We start from the raw sequence: 13,175 nt of genomic DNA on the forward strand, positions 1-13,175 counted from the left end.
TTTTTCTTTTTAGAAAGAGTTTATTTCATTCCCCTTTCCTAAATAGGTCACAGGTTGCGACCGACCGTCCGAGAACTTGCTGACCCTCGGAAGACCGCTACCAACACACGCCTCATTGTGCCGCCGAGGAACGCCTCCCGGTCGCCGTGAGCTCATCTTTTCTCTCGGGACAAACGGCCCACGCTCGACGTGGCGTTCAGATCGGATGGCTACAAAACCACGACTCGCCCGTGGACGACCAGACGGAGGAGAAGTGGCTTCTGGCGTTCCTGGACTCGGTACAGGTATGTCGCCACCGCCACCACCACCACCGCCGCCGCCTCTTCATTGGCCGGGAGGTGGAGTCTGAACCCGCTGAGGGTCCACCCATTTCCCCCCCCCGGACTAAAGAGACAGCGTTCCCTCTGGTGGGCCGCCGGCGATACTGCAACGTAAAGATTTTCTGGGCCCTGGGGGTCCTGGCGGACTGAGCGCTGAGAAAGAAAGCAGCCAGAAACTGGACAATTGACTGCTATGCTTACCAAGTATCATTTAAATGTCTACAAATAAAAAACGATAAACACTAAAGTGCAGGTCATCATAATGTGCAATACTGTATTTTAAAGAATTAAAGCCCATCCAAAAAGTAAATACAGATCCCCCCACCCCCCAATAACTAATGCACGTTATGATGAAAACTATTGTTTAAAGTATGAAAGCCCAATCAACACGTATTTACAGCCCCGCCACACCCATTGACTAAAGCGTGTTATTATGAAAACAATGTATGTTTTTGTTTTAAATATTAAAGTCCAACCAAAAAGCATTAACAGCCCTCCCACATACACACACACACTGACTCATTCACGTTATCGTGAAGACGATTTCTATTATGTGTGTGTGTCTATGTTTAATAGGCGTGGCCGAAGTCAAAGTTCAAATAGCCGACGTCATGCGGCAAAATGGCGGATGAGACTGCACGGACGTGCACTGCACAGCTGCTCACAACTGACGATTTGCCGAAGAAAGCTGATCAAACGTCTCGCAGGACGTTGCAGCACATTCAGTATGTTGTCGTTTGGGGGTTTCGAAGCCCCACGTTTGACGGTAGCGTGATCCGTTGACGTGACTTAGCCATGACAGCAAAATGTTTGCTAACATATTGGCTACATTGCGTTAGCGATCGCTCTTTGTTTCAAAAGTAACCATTCCGTTGTGTGTTTCAGTCCCTCAACGAGCACAGACTGCTGGCAAACATCAAGAATGGGGTCGAAAGGAGCAGTTTGTCGACGACGCCATAACAAAGTGAGTCATTTTGAAATGCTTCCCCTTTTCTCCATCCATGTAATATGTCTGCGTTCAGTATTCAGGGCTTTGTGCAATTGGCTCATTTTTCATCACGATACATTCAAATTTTGAATGAAAACACTAACTAACTTTGTGTTTTTTTAAATCGCTAAAACCTGTGGATAAATCACCCACGCAATTGCCATTAGTGGATGCGTATTGAATAATCAGTAATCCTTCGATTATCGTGTTTAATGTAGCCCCTGTGATAAATGGAAAAACTGCAAAGTAGGTTCATCCTATTGAATTTAATTAGAAATAAAATACTATAGTGGACAAGTGAATGCATAGCTTCTGCTTGTTAGGTTCAATGTGGCTTTTCACATTTTTCACAATTAAAAAATAATAATAATAATCTGCCATGTAGGTGAAGGTAGAAACGGTGAAATTTGATGGATTAAATGAATGATGTACTTTTACCCCCTTAACTTTCTCCGACCTTTTACCTTTTAGTTGTAAATATGTTTTTGACAAAATTTAAGTGAGGCGTTTCTTCAACCATAGTGCAGGGGTCGGTCATTTTTGACTCATTTAAACATATGGGGGAAATAACTTATTTTTCTTGGCGTAAGAAGAGAAAAATGGAAGTGTTTTGGGACATGTATTTTTTAAGAACAAATAGATTTGAAATGATTGACTGAAAAATTCCAGGCAGAAGTAGGCCCCAAGTGTTTTATGTTTTCAAAAATAAAAGAACCTAACCCCTTAACTTGGAGAGCAGGGCTTGGACCTTTGAATTTTTAAATGTGGTTTTGACAAAATAGAAGTGAGGAATTTATTCAAACATAGTGCAAGGGTCATTTTTGACTCATTTAAACATATGGTAAAATAACATTTTTCCTGCTTTAAGAAGAGAAACAGTTTTTGGGGATATTTGCTTAGAATGATTGAAAAGTTCAAGGCAGAAGTAGGTTTCAAGTGTTTTATTTTTCAAAATAAAAGCTCACTAAATTTCCCTCATTCAGGTAAAACCCTACTTGTGCATATTTTTTCCCCCAGTTGTGTTTTGACCCTCTTGTTTTCCAGAATTCCAGCCAAGAGGTCCCTGGTTTCCTGCCTATGAACAGATAGGCTCAGACACTCTCAGTCTGAGATTTTTCAAAATAAAAGGTGAGCCTTCTCTAATGGTTTTCTGTTTAACTTTGTGCATTGAGCCCTTTTTTTGTTTTTCCAGAATTCCAGCAGAGGGGATCTGGTTTCCTGCCTATGAACAGATAGGCTCTGGTGCCCCAATCTATGAAGTTTTTCAAAATAAAAGGTGAGCCTTCTCCAATGGTTTTCTATTTAACTTTGTGTATTGAGCCCTTTTTTTGTTTTTCAGAATTCCAGCAGAGGGGACCTGGTTTCCTGCCTATGAACAGATAGGCTCTGGTGCCCCAATCTATGAAGTTTTTCAAAATAAAAGGTGAGTCTCTCTCAATGGTTTTTTATTTAACTGTGTACTGACCCCCTTTTTTCCTTTTTCCAGAATTCCACAAGGGGACCTGGTTTCTGCCTATGAACAGATAGGCTCAGGCGCTCCAATCTATGAAGTTTTTCAAAATAAAAGGTGAGCCCTTCTCAATGGTTTTTTATTTAACTCTGTACTAACCCCCCTTTTTTTCAGTTTTCCAGAATTCCACCAGGGGGTGGAGAAGATTTGATTTTTTACGATGCTGGAGCACCGACGGGAACCAATCTACAAACTTTTTCAAAATAAAAGCTGGAGCTTTTATTTCCTGTATTTCCTGCTGGTGACTGGAGGAATTACTTCATTTTACTTGTGTTTTTCAAAATAAAAGCTTTTAAATGTATGCATATGTTTTGTCTTTATCTAACAAAAAAAATGTAAGTCATATCAGAGTTAAAAAATTTATTTACAAGTAAACACTTAGAAAATAAAATAAAAGGAATAAACACTTAGAAAATAAAATAAAAGGAATAAACACTTAAAAAATAAAATAAAAGGAATAAACACTTAGAAAATAAAAGGAATAAACACTTAGAAAATAAAATAAAAGGAATAAACACTTAGAAAATAAATTTTTAAAAAAGGGGGATATATAGTTAGAAAATAGAATCTGAACTGGGGAATAAATACTTAGGGGAAAAAAAACTGGGGGAGCACTTAGAAAATAAAATCTGAAAAGAATTGGGGGAAAAAAATGGGAAAACATTTAGAAAATAAAATTTGAAAGGAACTGGAGGAATTAAAACAGATTAAAAAAGGGGCATATACACAGAAAACCTGGGGGAATTAACATAGGGAAATAAAGAGAATTGAGGGAATAAATTTAGAAAAAAACTGGGGGAATTAACACTTAGAATATAACACTTAAAAAAAGGAAATAAACAAAATAAAACTAGAAAAATAAAAATTGTGGATAAACACTTGGAAAATAAAATTGGGGGAATATAGATACCTTGAAAATAAATTAGAAAAAAAACGGAGGGAATAAACACTTGAAATTCCTGCTCCAACATTAAATGATCTAAAGAGCTGTGCAAATGAATGGCCAGTGAAACATCACTACGATGATTTAGGCTTTTATTTCATTTGGATTTTCACAAGTAGAGACATCTTCAAGTGGGAAAACTGCGAGGAAGGAACATCTCTCAGGCCTGTCTGTCTGCCACATGTAAAAAAAAAAAGCAAAAGTTTGAATATATAGAGACTGGAGATTCAACTTTTTTTGTAGTTTTACCTTGATATGGCCCACTCTCCTCTTCTGTAACCTCGAGAGTACTCTAGCGACACAGGAAGAGCTGCATCTTGGTGCTAAACAGGGAAATTTTGCACACAAAAAGCACAAGTTAGCATATATAGAGCCTGGAAATTCAACAGATAGACTTTTTTTCTAGTTTTTTTCCTTTGATGCTAAACAGGGAAAACTTGATTTAATCAAGGTATTTGGGGGTTGCCAAACAATTCCAGGATAGAGAAATCTTACAAGAAATGTAAGAAACATTCAAGATAAAAAAATAAAATAAAGTTAGAGTGCTAAGTGCTATTTTCCCATTTCCAGACAAGGTGATTAAATATACAGACTGAGGTTAACAGCTAGGAGAAAGTTGGATTAACTGTTTTGTAGACGCAATTTTTGTAAAAACAGAACAATTACAAATCGGAAATGAGTTTAGCACTCGCGATGAAAGCTATCATCACATACAACACAACAGGAACTAAATCAATGCCATTCTAGAGCAACGTTGGGCAAACTTTTGGGCCTTGGGGTGTTAAATTGACTTTAAAAATGTGATAGATGGGCCAGGTCAGCACAAGATTTTAAAAAAACTGAATCTGTTAACAGTACATATGAAACAAACAGGAAAAAAACTTAAGACATTAACAGACTCAGCACTCATCATTAAAGTACAAAGTAAAAAGGAATGTATTAAGAAATATTTTTTAAAAAAGATAAAAGGGCTGTAAAACACGAAAAACAAAGAGTGGACAGAGCTATTGCCACTGGCTTCCGCGTGACGGCGCCATCTTGGGGGATAAAAATGGGACAACGCCGGCGGGCCGGATTAAAACGTCTAGCGGGCCGCATATGGCCCGCGTGCCATAGTTTGCCCAACCCTTTATTTACACAGCAGTTAGTTAAGGTCTCGGCGTTGTTTGATTCGATTTAAAGTCTTGCTACACGACTCAATAATGGAGAGAAAACAAAATACTTTTAAAGTCAAATCGTGACGCTAACGCCATCTAATTATTTACGGGCACAAAGCCGATGGGGAAAAGAAGCCCAAACTTTAAATGTCGACGGCGTGGTAAACCTGACATTCAACTGATAGATTTGTTGGCGTTTCGAGCTCATTTGATTGTTGAAAAATCTCCCGCTAGTGTGATAAAAACGCATTTAGGCCAGTGAATCGCTGTATTCCTTACCTGGTTGGCATGCGGGACGGCCATCAGCGTGCAGGGAAAGCCTGCGAAAAAGAAAGAGTTAATGCGCATGCGCCAAATTAACTCTATTCCGTCACACAAGAGGCGTAACCACGCCTATATTGTCCCGCCACATTAATGGTGGGGTGGCTTGCTTGCCGTGCTCCCAGAGGTGCTCCCAGAGGTGCTCTGTCCTCCCTCTCCCAACTCGTTGTCTATGTTTTGAAGATGACGTAGAGTAGACGGGACTTTTATGGTCTTGATGCTATGAAACAATACGTATTACACAGACAGTAAACGGCGACATCATGGGAAAAGGGCTACAAAATAAAAATTTCAAATAAATAAAAGTTTGGATCCTAATTTGTGCGAGCCATATGATTGATTGTGCGCGGAGAAGACAAGAGTAGTGCTCTTTTGCTTAGAGGGAACATTGGTTGACAGTATTAAAAGCTTTATTTCAGACATCATACAACAAAGTGAAACCAGAGTCGGGAATTCATGACAGAAAAAAAGAAGAGAACATCACAGTCTTCCCACGCACGATAGTCACCAACGAGAAAGACACAAACGGGATGGAGGAGAGGGCGGCGCCTTCCGACGGGCCTTTCCTTAATACTTTGGAAGAAAAACTAAAAGATGGAAGCACGGGGAGGGCAGGCAAAAAGTAAGAAGAAGGAAGATTGGAGCTCCACCTGGAGAAATGGGCCCAAATTGACCTTTGGCCGGGGGGTACCTAAAGTCACTTTTTCCATATGTCAATCAATGCTTTTAGCACTTTATAAGTTACAATGGTTTCATTTATAAAAACATTTTAGGGAGCTGTGGATGGAAAAATGAATTGAAAGCATGCTCAATGTATTCCAAAAGTATAGGTAGAAATGTGAGCCGACTCGTGAAAACAAAAAAGTAAATACGGATTGGTGCTTTGCTCAGCCTGGTCAAGGAAGAAAGACTGAAAGAAGAAGAAAAAAAAAAGAGCATCTGTTTTACAGGTGTTCTTTTGGCGGCCTTTCCCATTGACACCGACCGAGCGACCGGTGCAAGAAATCCTCTTTGAGAGGACACGCGTCTTTGAATGAGCCACCATTGATTGCAAGGGGAAGTCAACTGTGCATTACCGGGGAGCAAAGAGAAAGCCCGCACGCCAAAGTAGCCCCGTCGGAGAGACGGCGGGCGGGTGGGCGGCCCATAGGGGCACCGCTCGCAAAAAAGTGCATCGACGACCAAAAGAGAGAGCGAGCCACCGTCTGGCGAAACGGAAGAAAAACGGAAGAGAAAAATGAAAGATGACCTGATCTGAAAGCAAAAAAAAAAAGAAAAAAAAATGGTCAATTCAAGTCATTGTTGTTTTTTTTTCTTTGCCTCACAAAGCCAACGTGGGGGTGGAAGGACAAAGTGAACGCATTCAAAGTGCTCCCAGACCCTCCTGGATTTCAATGCCTTGACAAGAAAAAAAATCTAAAAAACAAAAAGCTCTCATTTCATGAGTACAGTACTTTGAGATTGAAACCAAAAGCCACTATCAGCACGCTGGTGGAAATACAAAGCGTCTACGTGTATACTATAGGCTCATACATTTTACAAGAGTCTGTTCAAATGCTACGTGCCCGATTGGAAGCCGGAAAAAAAAAAAAACATCCAAAGTCAAAGTCGTCCAGTGGAAAATGTCAAAGGCCCTCTGAGATGACCACTTCCAGACCTTGTCTGTGCCATTACATTTGTTTGTGTGTGTGTGTGTGTGTGTGTGTGTGCCTCTTGTCGACGGCTGACTTGTGAGATGGTGTTGTTTAAAAGTGTGTCGTTTCTGCCAGCTCAAATGTGTGCGATACAGCGAGTGAATTGTGTGTGTGTGTGTGTGTGTGTGTGTGTGTGTGTGTGAAGGCTACTTGGGCCAGCGGCAGTGGGAGCAAGCCTAGGTGAGCTGGTGAGGGGCCTCCAGCATCTCCATCAGGAAAGTGTCGATGGGCGTGTCGCCGATCAGCTTGAAGAAAAACAGGTGCTCCAGGCACTTCAGGCCGATGGAACGCAGCGCCGGCAGTCGGAGGAGGAGCTTGGCGAATCTGAGGGCGGCGGGGACAAAAAGAAAAAAAAAAAATTCACAAATCACCTTTGGAGGCTACGGTTGATACGTGCTTACCTGCCCTGCTGCTCCGGGTATTTCTGCTTGCAGTACGTCTCCAGAGACGCGTACACCCGTTCCCTCAGCACCTCCACCTCGCTCGGGTTGGACAAGCCCTTGGCATCTGCACAGCCGAGAGACAGAGAGAGAGAGAGATGCTCTGGGGTGAGCGGCACCACCACGGAGCAGCGTGGCGTGGCGTGGCGCCTACCTGGATTGAAGAGGATGATGGCACGCAGGCAGCCCAGTTCCGTTTTGTCCATCTGCATGTCTCGCATCTTGCTCACCAATTCCGTCAAAACCCTGCAGCAGAAAACAACAAGAAGAAGAAGAAGAATGGAGAAAGAAGAATGGACACAACATTCACACAAATTCAGAAGAGCGGAGACGCATCTTCTTAAAACGGCCGGCCCACCTCGGATCGGTCGCCAAACAAGTCATGCACGCGCGCGCGCGAGAGGCCGCAGGGAAGAACCAATTCTTATCTTTTGTTGTTTCAACCACATATTTCCAAACAGGATTGATTTATTCCCGGCTCTCCCACATGAAATCCATCCAAACACCCGTTCATTTGTGTGCAGGTTATTTTAGAGCCACATTTCTTGGCTTTGTATTCCAAGTGGGGAGCGCAGAGGAGGCCTTCAACAAGAGTGTTTGTGTCGTGGCGTAATTACCTGTCAAATATGGCCCCAACCTCAGCATTGTGCGCCCTGCGTATGCAATCACAATGTGTTACTATTAGAGTGTTAATTCACAGTCACATGGCTAGTACGCGTGTGTGCGTGCGTGCGTGCGTGCGTGCGTGCGTGCGTGCTTGCTTGTGTTTGCAACTTGAGCACGTGCTCTCGTTAGCCTTAAAACATGAAAACAAAAAGGTTGGCGTGGATCATGCAAGTTGCATTTTGGTTTTCTTTTCATTTGGACCAGCGGTTCTCAAACCCTGCAAGAAAATAGGGGGGGGATTTACAGAGAACCTCCATTTTTTTACAGATTCAATTGCTGGTGAATTTAGGACTGTAACAATATGACTCTTTAGGGTGAGAATTGATTCAAGTTTAATCAGGCTAATGTTTTCCATTGGACATTAGGGGGGTCATTCTAACCAAAAAGTTTGAGAACCCCTGACAAACAATGACAGGCTTGTGTCAAATGCTAGGATTGGATTTTCTAGGTACAATGTGTTATTCTAAAAACTAAAAATAGGAAATCAAACACTGAGCACAGAGAGAAGAGAACTGTGGAATTAACAGAGAAGCCACACATTGTGATTGGATAGACAACATCATCTGCACATTGGATTTTCAGTCCACAGATCAAAGCAGTCAGCCATTTGAACGCCCAAGTGAACGCCACCGGGAATTAGTAACCGTCGGGCAGCCGTTACCGCGTCAGGCAGAGAGTGGCAAAAGTGCGTCTCATTGTGTATTAGAAACGGCGGCGAACCCATGAAAGAAAAAAGACAAGCAAGCGGCAGCCAGTCACGTGACATCTATGTGGTCACTAGATCCAGACGTGACGGCACACAAGCGCTTTTTTAAACTCGGATGATGCTGAAAAAAATTGCAGCAGCTCTGGTTCTGCTACAATCCCTTATGATACCACAGGAGGGCACTAAAACGCAGCTAATGGGGATTGAATGGAAAAAATAAACTTGAATGTTTATCAGGTGGCCCTAATGTGGACTTTTTGCATTTGCAAATACTGACTACAGTACTTGAATTCATGTCAAATGGAAAACGCTAAATATACAAGATTGGGAGCCCTGTCCTTGATGAATGTTATATTTTTTTAAAAGCTATAATTCATGCATGGAAAAGTTGAAAAAATATGTACAAAAGATAAGTTTGAATTATTTCAGGGATCAAAGAATCAATTGAAACTATTGTCAACGAAGCGCTTGTTTTCAAGCCTCCTCATTTTAAAGCGCAAAAGCCCGGGAGCCGACGTGGTGCTGGGAGTGTCTGCAAGGGGGTGACGCCTACCTGTCAAAGATGGCGCCCACGCCGGCGCTGTGAGCGCTGTTTCGATGCACGTGGAGGCCGGTGGCCAGCAAGATGCCGTCCTTCACCGTGATGGAGCGGTGGGAGAAGGACGCGATCAGCAGCTCGTTCCAACCTGTGGGGGAGGACCTTATTTTCTGCGAGCTCCTCCTCCATTCTGCCCAGTCGGTGTTTTATTTTTTCTTTACCCGCACGTAGCAAGATGACCTGGTCGTCGAGGGCCAGCTCCGAAAAGTGTGGGATCCTCTTGGCCCACTCCACCAGGGTAAAGAGCTGCTTGTCGGCGGCTTGGCAGATGTTGGTGACCGGGTCGTTGGGCTGAGGGAGACGGCGGGGAATATCTCGCCACAACATTTTCGGGGACAACCCCGGTCCGTCCGGCCGGCCCATAGGCCACTCACCGAGCTCCCTCCGGAGGTTCCGTCGGCGTGGAGCTCCGTCTTTTGCTCCACGGCCATCTCCGCCTCCAAAATCTTCTCCACGGGCATCTCCTCGTTGACGGCGCTGGTGGACTCCACCTCGCCCTCGCGCTCCCTGTTCCTCTGACGCTCCTCTTGAACGGCTGCGGCAGGAGAGATTGGCTTTAGGAGAACAATCTTTTTTTCATTTGATTCCGATCCTCTGAAAATGACCCGATGGGGCTCCATTTCCGATCGGACACGTCCCTAATGTTTCCAAACTTCAGCTCCGGGCAGTAAATATTTGCATATTTTTGCGGTCCCTCAACGAACTGACCTTCTCTCTTCATGCCCATGGCCAGGCACTTTTGGTAGCGGCAGTACTGGCAGCGGTTTCTCTGCCTCTTGTCCACCATGCATTCCTTGTTATCCCGACAGGTGTAGGTCAGGTCTTTGCGCACCGTCCGCTTGAAGAAGCCTTTGCAACCCTCGCAGCTGTACACGCCGTAATGCTTTCCTGGCGGCCAAAGGCAACCACACCGTCAAGCCCCCCGACCGAGCATTTCTTCATGCCGGGAGGAAAACGCTCACCGGAGGATCGGTCGCCACAGATGGAACAAAGGCGTTTCTGGGAAAGCATGGGACCCGGGCTGTGCGCCGCCGACAGCTTCAAGCCGACGGGAGGTTTGACGTCGTCCGAGCTGCTCACCGCGTGGAGTCCCGACATGGAGACGGTGGAGTTTATCTATAAAAAGAAAAAAAAAAAGAAAAAAAAAATGGGCTTTATAGGATCAAGGGAAAAAGTGCAACGAAAGCATAGATCTACTAGTCCATTTAGGCAAAATGACCTGGAAATGTTGCTTTATTTAGCCAGTAAAAGCCGGCCGGCAACACCCCACATTGTTTTAAGACTAACTTATTGATTACATTACGAATGGATTGGACATCCGGTAGGGTGTTGGAATGACAAGAAATGGAATGTGGCTTACTTGGGGGCTACTAATGGGACCGTAGCCAACCGACGGCGTACCGGGCAGGCAGGGGGAGCCCAGAGAGGAGCTGATGACCGAAAACGGGGAGCCCATGCTACTGATTGGGCTGTTGACCCCGGCGCTGGAAATGGGAGGCAGGGAGGTCACGGAGGTCGCCGCCGGTGCCAGGGGCGGCGAGCGCTGGCCCGACGGCGGCGAGGACACCGACGAACTGTCGGGGCTCCGTGAATCTGCCCACAAAAATGTTCGGCCCAATCGATCAGCGGTTGCCCATAATATTTGGTTTTGTTTTTACAGTTTAGACATGACTTTTCAACAGTGAATCTTAATTTGAGATCCTGGACAAGTTGGATTAATCCCAAAAATATTGGACGAGCAGCTTCTTTCATGATGAACAGGCTTCCTCTAGTGGATTTTTCTTTTTAAAATGTTTGCATCAGGGATGATTTATCTTTCCCTCCCTGTAGGTTCGGCGTCAGCCAGTAGAGGACGTGCACGCAAATCGTCCTACGCTTGATTCGTTTAAGAAACCCGAGTTGCTGTGCATGGGTTTTGCTGCAGCTTACCGTCACTTGGTTCTCACCTCGACTGTCTCCCATGGTCCGAAATGTTCCGACCGGGGGCTCCCCGGGAATCAGTGGCCGCTGCACACCGTCGAGGCTTCGCGTCTAGCAGCCCGCCGTCAAACTCGAGACCGCGGACTCGGGCCCGGGCCGGAGCTGCTTTGGGGGAACCCAAAAAATGGCTCTGACATGCAGAACGGGAATACATTATTAAGTTTGACGACAAGTACACAACAATAACAATAACAAAAATCCACGCAGTCAGTGTTTAATTTGTGTTTTTGACTGATTGGAATGTCCTTTTAAATACAATAGGCCAAAGCAAACAGCTGTTTGACAGGCGCCAGGTTGGCTTGTGCGGGGAATCAAAACACGGTCAAGCGACATTAATTATGCATTATTACACACTCTCCTAACCCTAACACATTAACACTCATACCGCAAAGGTGTACGGGGTTTATTTTGGCTGCCGTCAATAAAACATTTCAATGTTTGGATGGCATTTGGGAAGAAGCTAGCATATGCACATAGTTAGCTCGATATGAAACGAATTTACACCCCGCCTAGACAAACCTAACCAAACTATTCGTAGGCAAATAATCAGGACCAAGTGCCGGTGTCGTTATAATTCCCCTAAATTCGCGTTTACGGTCTCCAAAGTTTGTAAAGAAAGCCAGGAGCTCGCCCTCGCTGGCTGTCTTAGCTACGTGCTAAAGTGTTTGCGAGTTAGCACAACGGCTAACTCGGAAGCTAAAGTGTCGGCGATGCGCACACCGGTGATGATCAATATCACACATTTGAGGCAAAATAATATGTAATGTCTATGTAAAATGTATATGTAAAATAATATAATAATGTCGACTACTGACATTTAGCGGCGTATCTTCCTCTCATGAATCGATGTTGCCGACTGGGCCCCGGGCGTGGGTCTCGCTGGCCCCCCTCACCACCGCCACCGCCGCCGCCCCCACAGCGCGCACACGCACTCACTCGGGCCCGCAGACGAGCCTCCCCCCGCGCTAGGATGAGAACACGGTGACGGTGGAGGTGGTGGAGGAGGAGAGGGACTCTACTGGAGAGTACAGAAAGTATTGCTTCCTGATAAATTTAGCCAGTCGAGTACAGTATTGCTGCCAGATAAATGTAGCCACTCAACCACAATGTTGTCTCGAGACACGAGTCACACGGATTCATTGAGCGCGATCGTAACTCGAACCAGGTTTGAGGTGCGGGGGGGGGGGGGGGGGGGGGCTCCTCCAATGGAATGTATTAACCTGCTTGAGAAAAAAGAAACAGCAGGAATTGATATAATGTGATGTCATTCAATATTGAAACGTAGCTGTGTTCGTTCCTGGCGGAGGAGAAAGAATGTATGACTCTGTTTGTGTTTTGTTTTTGTACATACGATATTAAAACAAGTGTTCATGCTCTTGTTACTATGATCTTGTTACATCATGCTTCAGTGATGTGACATGTGAGTAAACATGGCCACACACACACAAACACACTCACACACACACACACACACACCCACACACAAGTTAGTTGCAAAGGACGCCGCAGCTGGCAGTGTCGCTTTTCTGTAGCCGTTTTGTATGCATGTTGACCCACATGTCGCTGTGCAGAAAGGTGAAAAGGCTAAAATAAGTTTAGTTCCTTTTCTTTGGAGGTTACCGCACGGAGATCATGTCATGTCTGTACTTGATGAAAGCAGTCATTCAATTCAATGAAATGTGTCAAAAAGCCCAATCCAATACACTTTGTTCTGATGATAGTATTTTGGATGCAATACAGGACAACACCACAGAAATGAAAGACAGCCTCTAGCAGAGATAAATATATTTTTATTCACTTAAAATAGGATCATTTCTTTGGAAATGCAGCATCCAAACTGAGTCAATTCTCT

General features: G+C 44.4%; 2 protein-coding genes and 1 long non-coding RNA gene across 11 annotated transcripts in view; 1 reads left to right on the top strand and 2 right to left on the bottom strand.

The window, feature by feature from the left end:
• Nucleotides 1-3,119, top strand: part of hsd17b8 (hydroxysteroid (17-beta) dehydrogenase 8) — a 28,225-nt gene extending 25,106 nt beyond the window's left edge. Inside the window, exons 7-14 of one of the 5 annotated variants that reach the window (XR_013330254.1) lie at nucleotides 47-284; nucleotides 897-1,045; nucleotides 1,206-1,284; nucleotides 2,353-2,436; nucleotides 2,501-2,584; nucleotides 2,648-2,731; nucleotides 2,795-2,875; nucleotides 2,933-3,119. Coding sequence is in view for 1 of the 5 variants with exons in the window: in XM_077743143.1 (XP_077599269.1) it covers nucleotides 47-349 (303 nt within the window). In the remaining 4 variants the exon portion in view is untranslated. Of the gene's footprint in view, nucleotides 1-46; nucleotides 370-896; nucleotides 1,046-1,205; nucleotides 1,285-2,352; nucleotides 2,437-2,500; nucleotides 2,585-2,647; nucleotides 2,732-2,794; nucleotides 2,876-2,932 lie in introns of those variants that run through there. The other 4 variants (XR_013330255.1, XR_013330256.1, XR_013330257.1 and 1 more) reach the window with 4 other exon arrangements.
• A 717-nt stretch (nucleotides 3,120-3,836) lies between these two features.
• On the bottom strand, nucleotides 3,837-5,349 carry LOC144214960 (uncharacterized). Its single transcript, XR_013330309.1, has 3 exons — nucleotides 5,198-5,349; nucleotides 4,011-4,084; nucleotides 3,837-3,935 (listed from the first exon to the last, which is right to left on the bottom strand). It is a non-coding gene; the product is annotated as an uncharacterized LOC144214960 (long non-coding RNA).
• Nucleotides 5,350-5,631: 282 nt separating this feature from the next.
• Nucleotides 5,632-12,389, bottom strand: LOC144214738 (retinoic acid receptor RXR-beta-A). 5 transcript variants are annotated; one of them, XM_077743368.1, is made up of 12 exons: nucleotides 12,139-12,389; nucleotides 11,290-11,425; nucleotides 10,704-10,936; nucleotides 10,306-10,459; nucleotides 10,052-10,231; nucleotides 9,718-9,878; nucleotides 9,505-9,634; nucleotides 9,299-9,431; nucleotides 7,991-8,026; nucleotides 7,528-7,619; nucleotides 7,335-7,440; nucleotides 5,632-7,257 (listed from the first exon to the last, which is right to left on the bottom strand). In XM_077743368.1, exons 2-12 carry the CDS (start codon nucleotides 11,303-11,305, stop codon nucleotides 7,110-7,112), a joined length of 1,389 nt encoding a protein of 462 aa, XP_077599494.1. In that variant the 5' UTR covers nucleotides 11,306-11,425; nucleotides 12,139-12,389; the 3' UTR covers nucleotides 5,632-7,109. The 5 variants fall into 5 exon arrangements, with proteins under 5 accessions (XP_077599494.1, XP_077599493.1, XP_077599496.1 ...); XM_077743367.1 differs by having other exon boundaries at nucleotides 11,290-11,453; XM_077743370.1 differs by having other exon boundaries at nucleotides 11,273-11,453; nucleotides 12,139-12,388.
• Nucleotides 12,390-13,175: the final 786 nt, after the last annotated feature.

The sequence above is a fragment of the Stigmatopora nigra genome, chromosome 21 (genome assembly GCF_051989575.1).
Source record: "Stigmatopora nigra isolate UIUO_SnigA chromosome 21, RoL_Snig_1.1, whole genome shotgun sequence".
Lineage (NCBI taxonomy): Eukaryota > Metazoa > Chordata > Actinopteri > Syngnathiformes > Syngnathidae > Stigmatopora > Stigmatopora nigra.

Excerpts from the sequence above, each read along its gene's own strand:
- LOC144214738 (XM_077743368.1), bottom strand. Across the intron at positions 9,635-9,717 it reads GAACCTCCGGAGGGAGCTCG|CCCAACGACCCGGTCACCAA; the intron begins GTGAGTGGCCTA and ends CGTCTCCCTCAG. Across the intron at positions 7,441-7,527 it reads CATCATCCTCTTCAATCCAG|ATGCCAAGGGCTTGTCCAAC; the intron begins GTAGGCGCCACG and ends TCGGCTGTGCAG.